The following is an 18,461-nucleotide window of genomic DNA, read 5'->3' as shown; positions in this document are numbered from 1 at the left end:
CCTTCACACTTAATACATTTTGGTTTATTACTACAGTAAGTAGCTGTGTGGCCGAATTTTTTGCAGTTCGTACAATTCATTACATTTGGAACAAAAAGCCGAACAGGGAGGCGAATTTTATCGACATAGACATGGGACGGCAACGCAGACCCGGCAAATGTCACTCGAAACGAGTCTGATGGGCGATAAACTTTTTTTTCCTCTTCATGAACTACTGAGTACAGTTGTTTGCACTCCAGTATTTTCACACCCTCAAGCATAGAGTTTTCGACCAACGACCAACACCATGCTTGAGTAAATCATCTACCGAAAGACTCGCTTCGGTAACAACACCGTCAATTTCGACATCTTTGGAGGGTATGTAAACTTTATACTCTTTATTGAAATGTTCCGAAGAGACAATATCATTCGCGTGTTTCAAATTATTTACCACAACACGAATTTTATCGTTATTTACTTTTATGATCTCTTTGATTGAAGAGTATCGTGATGTCAAACCTTTATTAATTTGAAAAATGTTTAATGGCTTTGATATACGTCTAAAAAAGACTATCCAAGGCCCAGAAGAGCTCTCCTGATATTTTTTCGTTCGTGGGGGTATCGGATTCATGCTAGGATTTACGTCCATGGATTCATCCATTACATTAAAATTTTTAACTAAACTTTAAAATAAAATTTGAAACCAACACTACACAGTACTCAATCAAAAGGAAAAGAAAAAACTTCTACCTTGAAATTGTTGTCTATCTCCGTTGCACTGCCGTGTAGATTCTCGTTGCTCTAGATGTTCTTGTTGGTTGCTGATTGTTGGATGTGATGCTACTGCTACCTGACATCCAGCACCACTCGATTTCCGATTTACTTTTGTCTTCGCCAGCTGTAACCAGCGCAGGTCACCGGTGTATACCTGCGTGTTGTATGGCAGTGGAAAGACCGAGTTGTCTTGTCTCCTTCTTCCTTGTGCTCCGCACCGATATGCTTCTGCACCGAAGTGCCTTCGCACCGGTGTGCCTTTGCACTCTCCTGCTTCTATGTTCCTTTGCACTCTTCCTCTTCGATGTGCCTTTGCACTCTCCTGCTCAGCACTTGTGGCTGTATATTGCGGCCTGGGTAGAGTTTGGGAAACGCCCTTTGTTGTTTCCTTCACCAGCTTGGCCCAGCACTAGGGCTCTCTTATGCAGCACGACTATACGTTTTAACGGCTGCTGCCAACAGGTCTCTACCTGTAGTTCAACCGTTGTCGTATTTAACGCGTGTAAACCAACCAGCGTTATTAAACTGTACGCTTCTATACACAACCTTCTCGGTTGAACGGCTATTACTGAATGAAGTTTTCTCATAATGGTAAAAAAATTTTATTTTCTCTTCTTTAAATTATCATCAACAAATGTTTTTTTTTGGTATCCATGACATTAGTTTAATTATATCATTGATATTTATATATAAACAAAACTGTTTCGGATTCTAATATTACCAAATAGAGCGTGTTAAATACTAATCAAATAACCATTGTGCAAATCTAGTAGCACTGGTTTCTTTCCGCTATACGTGCACAGAGATGCCAGATATTTTCATAGAAAATATGTATCTGCTCTATCTGTTTTCACTAATAAAATGAATCAAATTCAAATTCAAATTGGTTTTAAATTTTAATATAAATGTTTATCGGTGTTCTTAATCAAACATTTGCACAAACGATTTCCATTTTAACATGTGATTTGTCCGTTGATTAATAAACTTTTAAAGAAGTACTGTAATCAAATACTAATAGATACCCAGAGAGAAAAGTCTAACGTTTTACTTCTCACTTTTTATGAATCTTTGCAAATCTGTATTGAATTTAGAAAATCTGTAATCTGATTTAACGAACGCGAACGCAAAAATCTATACAATACAGATAAATCTGTATGAATGGCATCTCTGGTTCTACATTTTGTTTTTAGAAGGGCTAATGCCTAAATAGTAACAATTCTTTTTTTTTTTGTTTTTTTTAATCCTCCAAATTAACTGCAGCGTAAAATTTTAAATTTGAAACGAATGGTAATAAAAACGATCCAAAAAATTTTAAACGTCGAAATGATTCCAAACTGTTTTTTTAAATATCGTGTGTTGTGTCATAGTTGGCATTAGGCCCTTTTTAAGGACAATTCTGACATTTTGAACCTGAGAGTGTAATAGTGCACTATTTTGGTTTTGATTGCTGTCGCCATTGCTAGCTTATGGGATGAATAAAGGACCAACGATAGGATGAATACAAAACCTTTGAGATGGAATTAGGAAGAAGCACAGTAGTGAACATATCTGAAGTGTTTTTAGCTGATTTTTTAGTTATTATTTCAATTTCCAAGGAATGTGAATCAATTCACAATGTGGAGCAAGGCGAATTAAGCAGAAATATGAAAAAATCGTAGTGATTTTGGTGGCTAAATTAGGTTTTTAAGGTAACGTCCTTACAAATGAGACGAAATAGGGAGCCCTTACCCTACAATCTTCATTTTTTGACTTTGCATCTATTAACACATCGACAGAAAAATCCCGTGCCTAACAAAGAGAACACGATTTTTTTGATTCAAAATTAAATTTATTCATCAACGTAATATTTCCATCAAGAACAACGCAATCATTCCAGCGCTGCTCTGACATTTCAATAAAACTTTTATAGAAGAATTCATCTTTTGTCTCAAAATAGGCCTCAGTTTCAGCGACAACCTCTTCATTTGTGCCAAATTTCTTACAGGCGAGCATTTTTTCAGGTCTGCGAACGCCAGTAGTCACTGGGAGCCAAATCTGGCGAAAGAGGTGGATGTGGGAGTTACGTTTAAAAATGGCCAAACACTACTCGGAATCATCACCACGTTCTCGTTTTTGGTCAACAGTGAGCAAACGCGGCACCCACTTTGAACAGAGCTTTCTCGTAGTGAAATGCTCATGCAATATAAAGCCAACACATTCTTTTGATATCTTTACAATGTCAGCTAACTCACGCAACTGCACTTTTCGATCATTCAAAACGATTTGGTGGATTTTTTATGTTTTTCTAGTGTTACCGCCTCATTTGGACTGATTTACATAAGTGAAGGAAGACTTTTTGGTTTAATGATTATTTTCATTATTAAAATGAGATGTTTATAGCGTATACAAATTTGCTTTGTCTTCGGTAACCAATAAAACTATTTTTATCTTTAATTTTCGATACGTTAAATAATTGTTCAGAACGATCTAAAAGAAATTTTTTGCCCCACTTTACCCCTTGCAGGGGGTAAAGTGAGGTACTTTATAAAATCTCACGATAATACTGTTTACATTAACGAATATCTATGAATATTTGAAAAAAACCGATATATAATGATGGTTAGAAAATTCTCTTGTAGTTTTATTCAGTTATTGCATTGGAATTTTCGTTTTCGTCCTATTCTTGTATTAAAGAAGCTCCGTTGAATAATCTTAGTCCGGTTTTGGCGAACAATGTTCGGTTTTTGTATTCGAAAATACCTAAATGGATTTTTTTAATTGAGTTGAACTTTTCCGATTTCACAAAAAAAAACAAAAAAAACGTCATTTAAGCATAAAAGCATGCACTATGAAATACTACGAAACTTATTTTTTCCTATATGGATTGAGATACCTCACGTGCGGTTGATCGAACGATTATAATGACGCACCGAAACAAAAGACTAGTGTCATAAGTATAATACTTCTACAAGAAAATAGCCGAAAACACACCCTCGAACTGATGTTTCAACACGAAATTCCAGTTTTTTCGGTAACTGGCACCAGAAACCTGAACAGATATCAAGAAAACTCCGCTTTGCCCCCCTTTCCCATTCATCAGTGAAGATTCTACACTATTCTAAAAGCATACTTAACAAATTTACACACACACAAACACACAGTCCTTCGATGCAACTTCGTCCACGTTTTAAATATATTTCACTGTAGCTCAATAGCACAGCTGTTCCTTGAATTGGAACTGGTTGGCAGGTTAAATTTCTGTGTTTGTAATGCTTGATTTTTGCCACGTCATTTGTTGATGTGCCACTTCAAAAGATTTTGCATGCAATCGATGTGTCCAGTAGCAGTGAAACTAAACATTCGACATCGTTGTTTTATCACTACTGAAATATTACCAGTTTCAAAACAATTTGGTGAGTAGAACTACTCGCGATGTGGTCTCGTTTCGGCGCTTTGGGATTAAAGCGAATACTAAGGAGTTATATCCCATCGTCAATCGTATTTCTCTTCATTTCTTCGTTGGGTAAAGATTTGAGATAAAGTGTTATGCTTCTTGAAGGCTTGCCCTCTATTACTGTTTCGATTGTGGGTAAAGCAGTTTTTTGTAACAGATATGACTTGTATATGTACAATATAATTGAACGGTTGAATGAAACTATTGGATAAATACAACCGCCTAAGTAGTTTCGAACTCAAAAAACCGGATCAAAGAATACAGTACAAAAACCGAACTTGAGTTTTTCAGTACAAAAGTCGTTTTAATACGTATTCAGTGCAATAATCGGACAAAAATTACATAATGCAAAAACCGGATAAATACCGGGTTTTAAAAAGTTAAAAAAAATAAAAAATTATGCTTTACCTGTTTTTTTGCAATATGACTCCATGGATTGACTGGTGCTTCTGTAAGAACTACAGACCAGGCAACCTGTAACAAATAAGCTATCCGAGCTTGATCTCGTAGCATCGGTCGGTAAAAAACATTTTCCCAGTTAAAGCCTGTTAAAATATTTACTGCGCCAAAATCGGCCAAGTTTTTGACGTAGGACTGCGTCTTTGAACATCTACAGCTCAACCAAATTTGAACAGATTCTCGATATTGTTACACTTGCTGCTTGGAAATATTTCTAAGTTCGATTCAAGTTGGTAAATCCAAAAATTTTTGATAATTAGTGGTTGAAACTTAATGATTATCTAACAAGGTCTACTTTTCCTTGCTCTTCAAGCCAGAAACCTGGCTTCCTCCAGAAAAGACGACAATTTCTCTTTGAATTTCGCATAGCGTAGAAACTGTTTAAACGAAGTCTTTTTAAGAGCCCACAAGTATTTTCCAAAGGCCTGGCAAGGATTTTTTTTTTCGATTGCAATACATAATTTAGTAGTAATTCGTTTAGGTATTGTGTTTGCTTTGTGCGCCGTTCGCTTTTCATTCTGGGAAAATGCTAGATAATCTTGATTATTGTGTGCTGGAAGACCAGGATCTCATAACCAACATAAACAAACTGAACGATCCTTTTCAGGGGTTTCAATTTACATGAAGCATTATTTTCGAGAGTACGAAAGTGGCTTAGATGCAAATAAACAAGTTTTACTTGAATCACTAAAACACAACTGCCACTGAACAAAAACAATTTGTAACACATATGATTCTAACGCCAGGCGTATACTTTCAATGTCAAATCTAAGGCGAAACCTTAACAACGTACCATAACATTTCAAACCACAGTACAGTAATTCCCTACCGACCCGGTGACCTTAAGGTGTGAACCAATAAACCGTTGTCGTCATCGAGACAGGTTTTATAGTCCGCGTGTTTTTTTTTCTCGTGCGCGCCACCTCTAAGTGATATTCTTAAACACTTCAGCATCCCAATCCCATCATCGCAGCTCTTTAAAGCTTATCGCAGATCGTAACTTCTGAAGGAGCACTTAAACCTCCGATGGGGCTCCGTTAGACTGTCTAGTTAGAGGCAATCATCAGCCGAATATTATCATCAAAAAAAAAAAACTACCAGACTCGTAAAATGCCATTAGTCACCGTGTTTGGCGAATGGCGTTACCCGCCTCAGGAAAACAACAGGCCTACTAATTACAATCATGTCAGTGTCGTCAATCAGACCAGGGAGTGTGAGTGAGTAAAAAAAACATAACAAAACGAGAAGCAAATCTTGACAATCTCAAACCACGTTTCGGCCGTTTTTATGAGAACACGTTAGGAAATAGCACCTTCCAAGTGCTTATCAGAGGATGCTTACGCAGATGATTTTTTTACGGTCGACTACCTCGAAAAAATCCAATAAATTGACCTCATTTACGCTTCTGGCTTTGACTCGTAAGTTGCCGTTGGTGCGACTATGAAACTGGTGCTAATCTTTAGTCCCCGCGGTTGATGAAATAGAATCTCCCCGAAACATTCCGTAGCTCTCTGCGTAGCCAATTCAGAGTACAGCAATTAGCATAAGTCATTATCGTAAAAACTAAGAGCCGTGACACTAACCAGAAGTAGTAGTGGAACCGTTCGCGGAATGTGAGATTATCGGCCACGGCAAAAAGGAACGGCCACGTTCACCCCTGATTCGGACCCATTCAATCGTTGCTGATGGGATGCTCCGAGCGCCCACCTCGACCGCCACGGACAACAGCTCACAAATCGTAGACCTATAAAAATCCAGTAAAAATTGGCTCCGTTCATCAAGCGGGTAATGTTTCTGGTGAACGTGGGATGATTCAATGACCGAGGGCGCCACCAAACCCAGTGAACTGCTTGATTCTAGTCAGGGTTGAATCAGGGTTGGAGAACGGTTTCCGTCTCAGGGTTGCACTGTGAAACTACTAGAGATTGTTTTGTAATCAGTGTCGTCAAACGAGTCAAGTGGATCTCGTTCGCATGATTGACTACATTGTCGATGCTCTAGTGATATACGACCGGGCCACTCAGCGGTGCAATAAAATCAAACGACGTCTGTGGCAATTACTGTTCCATTTCGTCTGTGAGTGATCTGATTCGTCGAGCAACAAAAAGCGTTGTCAACGGAGATGACGCATCCGTTCACTGTGTGTTGTTTTGTCGGGATGTGTGGGAATACGATCGATTCTCGGTCGGTTTTTTGGTAGGCCAAGTTCACATGCACCGTTTCACAATACCCGATTGTACCGTTTTCCATGGTTACTGGATATAAATATTTACACTTTAGTTTTTAACCCTCCAACACCATCATCATCATCATCATCATCATCATCATTTTCATTATTATCATCATCATCATTGGGGCGAAATAATTTCTGCCATTTAGATAAAAGCGAGAAAACATAAACGTAACGTTTTATTTTTTTTCGTTTTTTTTTCAGGCATTTCGCATATCACTTCGCTGAGTGTTGGTCGTGTTCCAGATTGAAGAATCCGGCTTGGTGGTGACTTAGTTCGAAGTTAGCAGTTTACAGAAGAATCTGAAATATAGAAAATTAGTGACACTCACTTTCACACTCGCACACAACAATAAATAACAATCAGAACAACCGCAACTACTACCAACACCGACGAGTTCAATCAAAGTAGGCACAACAAATCCGTTCAAAAATGTTCGCGGTGATGCGAATTGACAATGACGACCGTAGGTCGGACTTCCGTCGCAAGATGCGACCGAAATGCGAGTTCGTGTGCAAGTACTGCCAGCGCCGGTTCACCAAGCCGTACAACCTGATGATCCACGAACGCACCCACAAGAGCCCGGAGGTGACATTCTCGTGCGAGGTGTGCGGCAAGTACTTCAAACGGCAGGACAACCTCCGCTCCCACAGGTAGGTGCCCGGCAGTGAGTGCGCTCAGTGTCTTTCATGTTTTTATTACTTTTTTTTATCGGAGTAGTAGAGGAACGCTTTTTCCATTGTTGTCAAAATACAAGAAACAAAACTTCCCATCACCGAAAGTTTCGTTCAATTAGCTAACATTGGGTAAATCACATTCAACCTGAAATTGAGTCAATTCGACTCAACCGTTCAGTAAACTACTAGTGAGTAAATATGACTCAATTTCAGTATATTTTTGCAAGTGCCTTAAAGAAACTACTTAGAATGACTTTACTTAAAATTAGGTTACTGAACGGAACCCGAAGTCAGATGGAAAGTACTCAAAACTATTTAGTTTTGTGGTTAAAGCAAAGTCTTGGCATTACATTCCTTTTGTGAAATTTGGCCTTTCTGTTTCAACAAACTTCGCAGCCGATTCTTAGTGTACAGAATCATTGCATGGCTAGTACTATGGATTCTACTGACACTAAGAGAATCCTTCCAGGTCGGGGCTCGAACATACGCGACAACTGGCTTGTAAGACCAGCGTCCTATGCATTGAACCGCCAACCCGGGTTTTGTGGTTCCGTGTACTAATAGTCAGAAGAGGTCAGGTCCATGCTTTGAATGGTTGTTTTGAACACAGCCTATTTGGATTGGTAACTAAACTGTCATGACATTCCTGTTTTTTTTTCACTGCACTGTATTTTATCTCCGATTCGAATTTGAGTGTGACATTGTAACATTTGGTACAATAGAAGAAATCATTTCATTTCCATCGGATGGCTTCCAATTTTAATAGTTTGGTTGATTGAAAGAATGCTAACGACTTCTTTGCTACATGAGGTACATTTGGTACCATTTTATGTGGTTTCTTTTTACGCTGTTTTTATAGCCGGTTTTCGAAGTTTCGCGGTTTTGTTACGAGGATTTCCGAAGTTATGCGTTTTTTACGCGGATTTCCGAAGTTACGCAGTATTTTACACGGACTTCCGAAGTTTTTTCTTCGTGGATTTTCGTAGTGATGCGTCTTTTTCCACGCTGGTTTTCCGAACCGCAAAAACATCTCCACAACTTCAGAAATCCGCATACAAAAAACCGCAAAACTTTGAAAATCCACGCAAAAACCGTGTTATTTCGGATCCGCGATTATTCACACGGATTTTCAAAGTTATGCGGTTATGAATTTCCGAAGTTGTGGAGTTTGTTTTGTGGATTTCCAAAGTTAAGCCGTTTTTTCTACGCGGGACATCCGTAGTGACGCGTTATTTTTGTCTACGCTGATCAGTGAACTTACTCTATTTTTTTTACCAGGATTTCCAAAGTTATGCGATTTCAGAAGCTATGCAGTTGTATTTACACGGATTTCAGAATTTTTTTTAAACGGATTTCCGAAGTTACGTAGTCTTTTTACCCGGACTTCCGAAGTTACGATTTTTCTTTCTTAGCGGATTTCCGTAGTTACGCGTTTTTTCTACGTTGGCTTCCGAACTTACGGCATTTTTTAACTGGATTCCAGAATTCCTGAAGTCACGCGGATTTCAGAAGCTATGCAGTTTGCTTTTTACATGGATTTCCGAAGTTACACGGTTTTTTACGCTGATTTTCAAAGTTACGCCGTTTTTTCTACGCGGATTTCCGTAGTGATGTGTTATGTTTTTCAACGCTGATTACTGAACTTACGCCATTTTGACCGGAATTTCCGCAGTTATGCGGATCTCAGAAGCTATCCAGTAGTTCCTACATGAATTTCCGAAGTTACGCAATTGTTATTATGCTGATTTCTAAAGTTACGCAGTTTTTTTACGCGGACTTCCGTAGTTACGAGGTATTTTTCTTCGCGGACGCGACACGTTTTTTCTACTCTGATCTCCAAACTTACACCATTTTTACCTGGATTCCCGAAGTTACGCGGATTTTAGTAGCTACGCAGTTTTTTCACACGAATTTCCGAAGTTACGCGATTTTTTCAAGTGTTCTTTTTGAGCGATACTTATCCCCCGCATAGAAAAAACTTCAGTGTATTTAGAAATTCCTCTTACCTGTCAAGGTTGTCCTGAAAGATGCAACAAATAACTAAAGAACAAATGAAATTAGAAATGAATTAATGGCTCTGCTTGGATTTGCTCCTTCTAAAGAAATACTTGAAAAATAAAACGGAGCTGATGACTATTAATTTGCACCAAATATACTATATGTATATCAATATGGATCACACCTGCGATTCGCGAGAGACATCACAGTAGAGTGTGGTGGCGAAAAAGGTTACTAATACACTAAAAAATTTTAATGCATATATGACAGTTCCCCCAATCAGTACACTGAACCAAACAGCCCCAAATATATGGAATATTTCTCGATATACACTGCACGAAAAAATAAGTTGTAAATACGGTTTAGAATTGCAATCTGATACTAACTCGGAAGAGAACACATTGTTATAGAAAAATACCTTTTTTATAAATGCGTGTGAAATCTAAACGCAGAACTAAACAAATTAATCAACGTTTCCGAATTTAGTATTACAATTTCTTGATATGAAAAATTAATACATTTGCTTCCGGAGATAATGATTACGGTTCCAGTGATATAAATAAATAAATGCTTCAAAACAAAACAATCTAGTATATAAATAAATTGTAACTCGTAATTTACCTAAACGAGAGCTATGAATTGAAGTAAAAGTAATAAGAACAAGTTATTTCTTATTGCACTTATCAAACTATTCATTAACATTTTTTCAGTACTAAACAAACTTTCAATTTGTCGAATTTTGGAATGGTTTGTCTGTTAAGTGAAATTCAACTACTTTTTAGAAAATAAATACCGAAATTTCAATTTTTGACTAGCAGTTTAAACTATTCACAAAGCAGTTCACAGTAAGGCGCAGATCGCTTAGTATATGCACTTTCAATTCATAGACAATTTATATAAATGAAAATTTTCTTTTAAATTTCAACTATCCCTGAGAAAAAAGTTCATGTGCAAAGAAATTGAATGCAATGTCATGAACGCAATGGAAAAAATATCGCAACCAGTAACTTGTAATACACCGTTCATTTCATTTTAATTTTGTTGATATATTCTATATATCAGAAGTGATCGGCCAAACATCGCCCTCACAGCCTATAGATTCAGTCTTTTCAGCACTATTCATAACATTCATGAGCAAAATTGAATACTACTTTATAACTCTTGAACGTGAAGACGATAGATCTGAAAAAGCCTGATTCTACATTATTTATAGGCGATAGTTACTTTCGTCAGAAAAAAAACACACTAGAATATAAAAAAGTTTACACCTCTATGTGGACATCATGCTCAATTATTTTTGACATTTCTCGGTTAATTTTTCAAAAGGGCGTATAAGCAAGTGACAGTTTCTCTTTGTTTACTTTCTCTTCTATTAATTACCAAGCGGTTTCCACGTTTATCACTCAACTCTTTGCATGAAATGATACCCGAAACTTTCGACTTTCAAACAGAATAGTGATATCAAAGAAAATCTTTTTAAACACATCACTATAATCGAAAGAGAGAGTGATTAAAGAGAAACTGAAACGCCCTTTTGAAAAATTAACCGAGGTTTCACTTCTGGGTGCACGCTAAACGCAAACTGTTAAACATGACTGAACTAATAGCCTTTTTCGTCACGAGATGATGTTACTGAAATCTCTTAAATCTCTGTGACAGTTCTGACAGATCAAAGTCACATTTGCAGTGAACTGATTTAGTTTCTCAATCCAAGTTCTATATTATAAAACCACACTCGTTACTTTTTCATTTGTAGCTGTTTCATCGGTTGACAGTGATGACAAATAAAATCATTCTTAGTTTCTATATAAACCACAGAAACCAGTTTTCGTTGAAGGAAACCAAATATTCCTTACGAACGGCGAAAAGGTATTTAAATTGGTGGAAATATAATCACATTTTTAAACTAGTATTATTACAATAAATGACATTACTAAGGCAATTTATGATGAAATGTATACAATCATTGGGAAAGTTAAAAATAGGAAGGCCCCTGACAATGGTGAAATATTTTTCATTTTATTTTGTTTTACCTTTCTTATATAGAAAGGTGATGCAATCACTGCGAAAACCGACTTTTGAACCGAGGCCCGGAGGGCCGAGTGTCATATACCATTCGACTCAGTTCGTCGTTGTGTGTGTATGTGCGTATGTGTGTATGTAACGTTTTTTTGCACTAATTATACTCGGAGATGGCTGAACCGATTTCCATAAACTTAGATTCAAGTGAAAGGTCTTGTGGTCCCATACAAAATTCCTGAATATTCGTCCTTGTTCTGAATAACGTATCGTTTTTTCCCTCGTATTTCATTTGTATTCCCCATAACGCTTCCAAAATCAAAGGTAGCTATGATTCGATCGAACCACATTCGATCGAAAAATCAATACGTCGTTATTCAGAATAAGGGCGATTATTTGGATCCGGCTTCCGGTTCCGGAATATGATAGTATGATAGTATGATTGATATGAGAAAGACATCATTGCACCACTAGGTGGATTGAAACAGGTTTTTCAACGTAGGACTACGTGTTCGTTTTCTGTATAGGGGTGCGAATTCAAATTACAGGAAATAGAACAATTGAAACAGTGCACAGTAGGGAAAATGGACTAAAAGCGCGACGAGTTTTTCAGAGGAATGATACAACTGATTAATTAGATTAAAAAGAATTTTTTCACGTAAAATTGTCAGTAAACTCGATTTCACGTACTTAGGAGGACCGTACGAAATGAAATGCATCCGAGATGAAATGCATCTTCTTATTTCTGGGGACCTATGATGCGTATTTGATAAATATTCTATCTAATTTCAGTTTATATGAAATTTTTAATCTGCGAATTTCAACCAATCATGAGCTGGTCCAAAATTGGCTCTAAAAGCGGTCTTCTGTGTCTAGTTTTTTCCGCGAAAACTATTTGTTGTTTGAAGTAATTAGTCAGTGTTTGTTTCAGGATTTTCAAGCAAAACTGACATAAGAATTAAATTGCATATAGCAACCCAGTAATCAGAGAATCGCCAACGTCTACTGCGCAAAGCTGAAGCAGTAGCGAGACCCGTTATCACACACAGACAGGTCTAATTGAGTTGTAATCAGCCTTCGGCTCGGCTTTCTTTTGCCGCGTGACATTGGCACAGGCTGCCGCCAAATTGGAGATCCCATCAACATATCACTCAAGGAACACGGGTTTGCCATCTCTGCAGTATCTATATATTTATGTGTGGCGGTGGCGGTGGCGGTGGCTAAGTTGTTATCAACTAGCATCTAGCGTCAAGATCAAATCATTGGTCGTGGATCCTCGCGGTGGTCGACCCATTTCGCTTTTCATTCATTAAAATTATATTTATCTTTTCTCCCTTTTGTTTTCGGGATTCAATTTCATGGTTCCGGACTCCAGACTCTGGACCGGACCGACCGCACACCTGAGTGGAAATTGAGCAATAAAATAAGACGAGTCTGTTGCTTTCGATCGCGGGATAAGTTACGATCGTGGGTCCAACTGAGGACCGAGATCGAATGTCATTTTCTCGTCCCATTTTGACACGCTACCTGATGAACGGCGGGTTCGAGGCTCCCCCGCGCCTAGACCGATTGCCGGATTGATCAACGATCTATCTAATAGAGTCCAACTTGGCACCAATCGCCGGAATCCACCGGAGAACGGTGTGAGATTTTATTTCGTATCGATCGCCGTGTTGGTGCCCGGTTCGTGTTCAACGGATCGATGCCACCTCCCCGGTCGGAGTGTGGAACTGTTTGATCACACCATTATTGAGAGGATTTGACGAAAGTTACGTCCGGGGTAGTCAAGCGTTGGGAGTTTGATGTTCCTAATGAATTAATTTTTATCGAGCGATAAATTTCTCACGCTCCGTTCTTCAGCATTTCGTTCGAAATTGTTGTTTACGGTCCGATGAATCTGGACGATGAATTGTTGACCGGAGGGTAATTTGATCCATCACTGGGCTTTCCCTCTTAGGTGGGAAATGATTTACACCGAAGGGTGAATGCCTAATTGAATTAATTGGCAGCGTTGTTGTCGAGCAAGAAAAAAAAACGTCCACAGGCGCGCAGCCGACATTTCCGACAGGCGCATAAACAAGTTAGCACTTCTTCTCGCGTCCCGAACCATTAGCTCATCAAACCGGGGAGCTACGGCCAGGCTACGGATGGCGGATGGTTTCGGATGGATCGCGCTGTGATAAGCCTGCACTGGTATTTCACGGAACATCAAACTCATCACACCGGAATCATCTTGGCAGATAGCACGCTTATCTGCAAAGGATGCCGACTTTGCGCTTCTTCGCTGCGGATTGTTTACCGAGTGGTACCAATAAATTTTTTGAGTTGGCATACCGTTCGGAGGAAAATGGAACACAGTTCGGTTTTATGGTCGCTCGGTCGACATTATTTGCTACTTTTTGCAGCACGACTAGACTGGGTGGGATGTTTTGTTCGGTTGGTTCCGTTTTTATCGTGATTTAGGGATGTTCGTCGCATTTGCTTGTTGTGTTTTCTAAATTTTAGAAATTCAAATGTGATAATTGATTAAAATATTAAGCTTTTATAGTTACCGTTCGTGACAGGGCGAGTCCCGAGAGCAGTCTTTGGGTTGATCATGTTAGGATAACCTTTTGACTTGCTTGAACTCTATTGATCGAGTATAAGTCTTCAAAAAACGAATTCACTACAGGTCCATCCTAGAGACGAGTCACAAAACATCAGACGATTTAATTTAATTTGCACGGGCGGAAGCACTTACAACTGATTTTAAAAACGGGGGGATGCATTTTGCATGAACCTTCTTCCAATTGTTGCAATTCGGCAATCAATTAAGCATTCTGTGAAAGTATACTCTGAAAAAAAGTTTAACGATATTTTTTCCCAATAGAGGGATTTCATTTTCATACAACTAACAGCGATTCCCGAATATAAAGCGTTAACAAACTTATATCAATGTAATACTACCTTTACTTATTTAGGCATTTTTTTATTATTTAAATGGCAAAATAATCCCTTTAATTTGGTAAAATAGAGAAGAGAGTAGTTTTTGAAGTTTTTAGTGAATTTAGTAAAAATGCAAGAAAAGCCAAATTTTGTGTAGAACACATTAAAATTTTGGATTATAAAATGTACGAGTTTAGTAGAATAGTTATACGTCGTTTAATTTTATTGTGCCATTCATTTGGCATGCATCAATATTAGAAAAATAGTTTTCGAAACCGTCAATCGCGTTCCCACAAATATAATTTGAATGCATTTTAATTTTAGTCACTATATTTTACATTTTAATATCACTGTGCTATTGTTTTGGTATAGGAAATACCTCAATTAGATATTACGCTGCTCATGCGGCTGGCAATTTTAAATATTTTGTTTAGCTATTTTAGCGCTTAACTCAACATCACGAATATAACTTTAAACTTTTAACTAGTTTTTACAACTTTAATATACACTGTCTTTCGAAAGGGCCAAACGTTTTAATACCAATTTTTATTGAATGGCTATAATCGGAAAAATCCTACCGAAAAGTCTTGTACTAGTGATTTCCACAAAATCAGTCAAATGTAGGAAAAAATACTGGAAAATTCCTTTCTCTTGTTCAGTCCTAATTTATTTTTTCAGTAATTTTTTTTATCGAAAACTAAATTACATTAAATTACGGAACTATGGGCAGCACTGAATTTTCTGGCCAAATCACGGTCCGACAGATTAGGATTCCTTTTAATCGTCTTCAAACTCTTACCACGCAGTTTCCGGTCGACAGTTCCACTCCGACGATTGGCTTGAGGCTTCCGAATCGTCGTCAATGTTTCCTTACACCGTTTGATAACGCGCCATACGGTATTTCTGGGCAATTTCAGCTGTTTAGCTAGCCTAGATGCAGACCACAAACAGATTTTCCAAATAACTGTGCACAATGTTTTTCCCTTCTTTCGGTTTCCACGTTGATTGTTTACAAAGTACAGTCGATTTGCGGAATGTGAAAAATCATACGTGAAGCTGACAAAATTCCCGACACGTGGGTGCCAAGAACTTCCAAATCCGTCTACCAGGAGCGCCACAATATGAGCAAAAGTTTGTTCCAATTCTAAATGAAGCAAGCTTTAGTTTTCATATGGTACCGTTGATGAGTATCTATGCTGTAGTGGCAGCTAGCCAATTCTAACCATTTTTTTTTGCAACGCATTTGAGGTCCCCTAACACAACCTTAAATTCATAAACTCATCTGTAACAAGAACTTGAATTTACTGTCTGCAGTGCCAAATCCGAAATTTACCAATGAACTTATCAGCAAAACGAATTTATATCTGAGGAGGTCATTTTCTCAAGCCGTGACTACATAAAATAAGTGCATTCGTTGCCGGGTACTCCGGGCACTGCATTTGTAAGAGTGTTATTTTTTGACTATGTGGCCAGTTTTTATGAAAATTATACGGACCTACGGATTCGTAGATTTCATCTACGGAAATCTGATTTTTGAATTTAACTTTCGACACAGTTCGTAATCATAAGAATAAAAGAATCGTAATCGTAAGAATAAAAGAATTGTTTCTAATCGGGATTTTTTAATTTTCGAGGAATTCTTCAACTTCTATTGAATTCAAAATTAGGAATCTGTTCTCTATTCTTTGGCTCGATCTTGTAAGTTTGTCCATTTGCAAAAAAAGGAAAAGGAAGTTACTCGGAGTTACAGATTTCCGACAGTTAAACTTTCTGAGTAGCTAGTAATGACTTTCGGAGAATCGAATGAACATTTTGTAATCAGTAGTTTGTGTAAAAAACTGAGTTCGAGACAATCTGGCATCAAAAGTTATGATATCGAATTATCTTAGGTAGTTCTGCGTTAAACACGCTAAAAACTGTTAAAAACTATCGAGAAATTACGTAAAAATCGAAAAAGCTATAAACATGTTTTTCAATAAAATTCTACGTAATCTAAATACTTCCTCGTTCAGGTGACGTATATTTGCCGCTCCGAGAAGTATCACAATTACTTTGTAGCGATTCGTAGGACTGTCGTCTATCCAATTGTTGTCATATAAAGATTAAGGTTCGAAAGAAAATAAACACAACCGAACCGGCATCTCAACAGGAACGGCCTCTCAGTCTCCTAAAGGCTAATCCAGCCGACCACAGAACACAGAACAGCCAGTATTTGTTCTGTTCCTCATACCGACCCGAAATCTCGCCCCCGTTCCTTTCCCGCTCCCATCGTACATATGTTTGTTTTATCAAGTCAAGGCGCGAACCGGCACTTTCTCACTGCTTAGTTCCCACTCACATGATTATTTTGTTGATAAATATTTGTTTTCTTGTTAATTTATTTTAAACACACTCAACTCCAAACCATATAGAGTCTTCACTCGTTGCTATCGCTGCGGCGTGAAATGTTCCGAACGGGATCAGCAGTGGGTTTTGGAGTATTGAAAAAAAATAAAAAATAAAACATGAAAGCACCCGCAAATCAATCATCCGGAGTTCGAGTTTGGTAGCGTCATTAGGCGGTTGTCAATAGAGATTTTCGGCTTTTTTTTGTCCTGCAAGCAAAATAGTACGAACACTTACGAATGATTGATTAGAATGAACGGGTCGAACAATTGTTTCGACATTATTAGCATTATCTGTAGTGTGTAATTGTTTTTATTTACTAATACAACGGTTGCTTTTCGTTATCCGATTTTTCTTCTTTTTTCTCTTCTCGTTCCAGATGCAGCCAGTGTATTTGGCGGTAAGCACCTATATTCTTTACGTACCAACCACACTAGACAGACACAAGTTGATAAAAAAACAAAAAAAAAAAAGAAAAACCCTCATTCGAGAGGAGCAAGGGGAGATAGATGAGTAACAGTGTAATTAAAAACAAAACTGAAACCACGTCGCTAGAAGACGAACGAACATCAAAACTTTGAAATGCGGCTGCCATAATGAATAGTAAAAAACTAAAAACGAAACAAAGCAAAACAAAACTATCAAACGTGTCAAAACGTAAATTCAACCTATGTTCAGTGGTTAGGATGCGAATGAAAAGCAAAAACTGTAGTAACTGAGTGCTATAAATATTTAGATATGGACGAAAATGTAATACAACTCAGCACAAGTAACCGTAACAAGACACGATCTAGTACTTACGTAGAAATATTCGCCAGCGAGAAAAAAAAAGAAATAATGTTATTCGGAACGACTGTTTTTTTTGTAGAGACATAGGAAGCGCTGAAAACTTTGCTGAAAGCGATGAAATCACTCATCAGTTCGTAGTTAATTGTATCACCTGTGGCAGGTTGACAGGATCTTTACCACTTCACATTAGCTTTGTTTTTATGCTCAGCGTCATCATAGTTTCTCCAACTCCAACACTCATTCTTTTATGTTTCTCGCTTTTGCGTTAGTTTTTAGTTTTATCATTTTGTTTTCCAAACATTCACCCACGAAGGATGAGAGATGAAAAAAAACTAAGAACAGAAAGAACCAAATTTATGCACGACTACACGGAATTTTTATTAGGATCACATTTCGGCAAACAAACGCGACCACACAAACGGACACCGCTTGTTGTTATTTTTTTTTGGTTTATTAATATTTGTACTACTTGATGGTTATGATACCGACTTAGGGGAGGACAGCAAAAAAAATAATAATAACTGACTTATGCCATGTTTTTTTTTGTTATTTCGTTTCAATATCGAAAGACGGTGATCATACAATTGCCATAGAAAAATATTCTTCGATGGCTGATTATTCTATAGATATTCAATTAATTAGTTAATAAAGCGAGAAGTCAATCATACTTTCGGAAGCCGCCATTTCAAAACATTTAAAATATAGTATCAGAAAACGATTTCCTGTTGAGCTTGAAACAAGACCAATTAATTTTCACGTTGCTCATTCTTCCTGGTGCAATTCTAGTAGCAA

General features: G+C 37.7%; 1 protein-coding gene across 2 annotated transcripts in view; it reads left to right on the top strand.

The window, feature by feature from the left end:
- LOC131430379 (protein drumstick) overlaps nt 1-18,461 on the top strand; it is a 62,455-nt gene that overhangs the window by 36,166 nt on the left and 7,828 nt on the right. The window contains exons 2-3 of one of the 2 annotated variants that reach the window (XM_058595305.1): nt 7,080-7,529; nt 17,260-17,280. In XM_058595305.1, coding sequence (XP_058451288.1) covers nt 7,309-7,529; nt 17,260-17,280 — 242 coding nt within the window. In that variant the 5' untranslated portion in view covers nt 7,080-7,308. Of the gene's footprint in view, nt 1-7,079; nt 7,530-17,259; nt 17,285-18,461 lie in introns of those variants that run through there. The other variant, XM_058595307.1, reaches the window with a different exon arrangement.

This window comes from Malaya genurostris, chromosome 2 (assembly GCF_030247185.1).
Source record: "Malaya genurostris strain Urasoe2022 chromosome 2, Malgen_1.1, whole genome shotgun sequence".
Lineage (NCBI taxonomy): Eukaryota > Metazoa > Arthropoda > Insecta > Diptera > Culicidae > Malaya > Malaya genurostris.
This window is presented reverse-complemented; position numbering and strand designations above follow the sequence as displayed.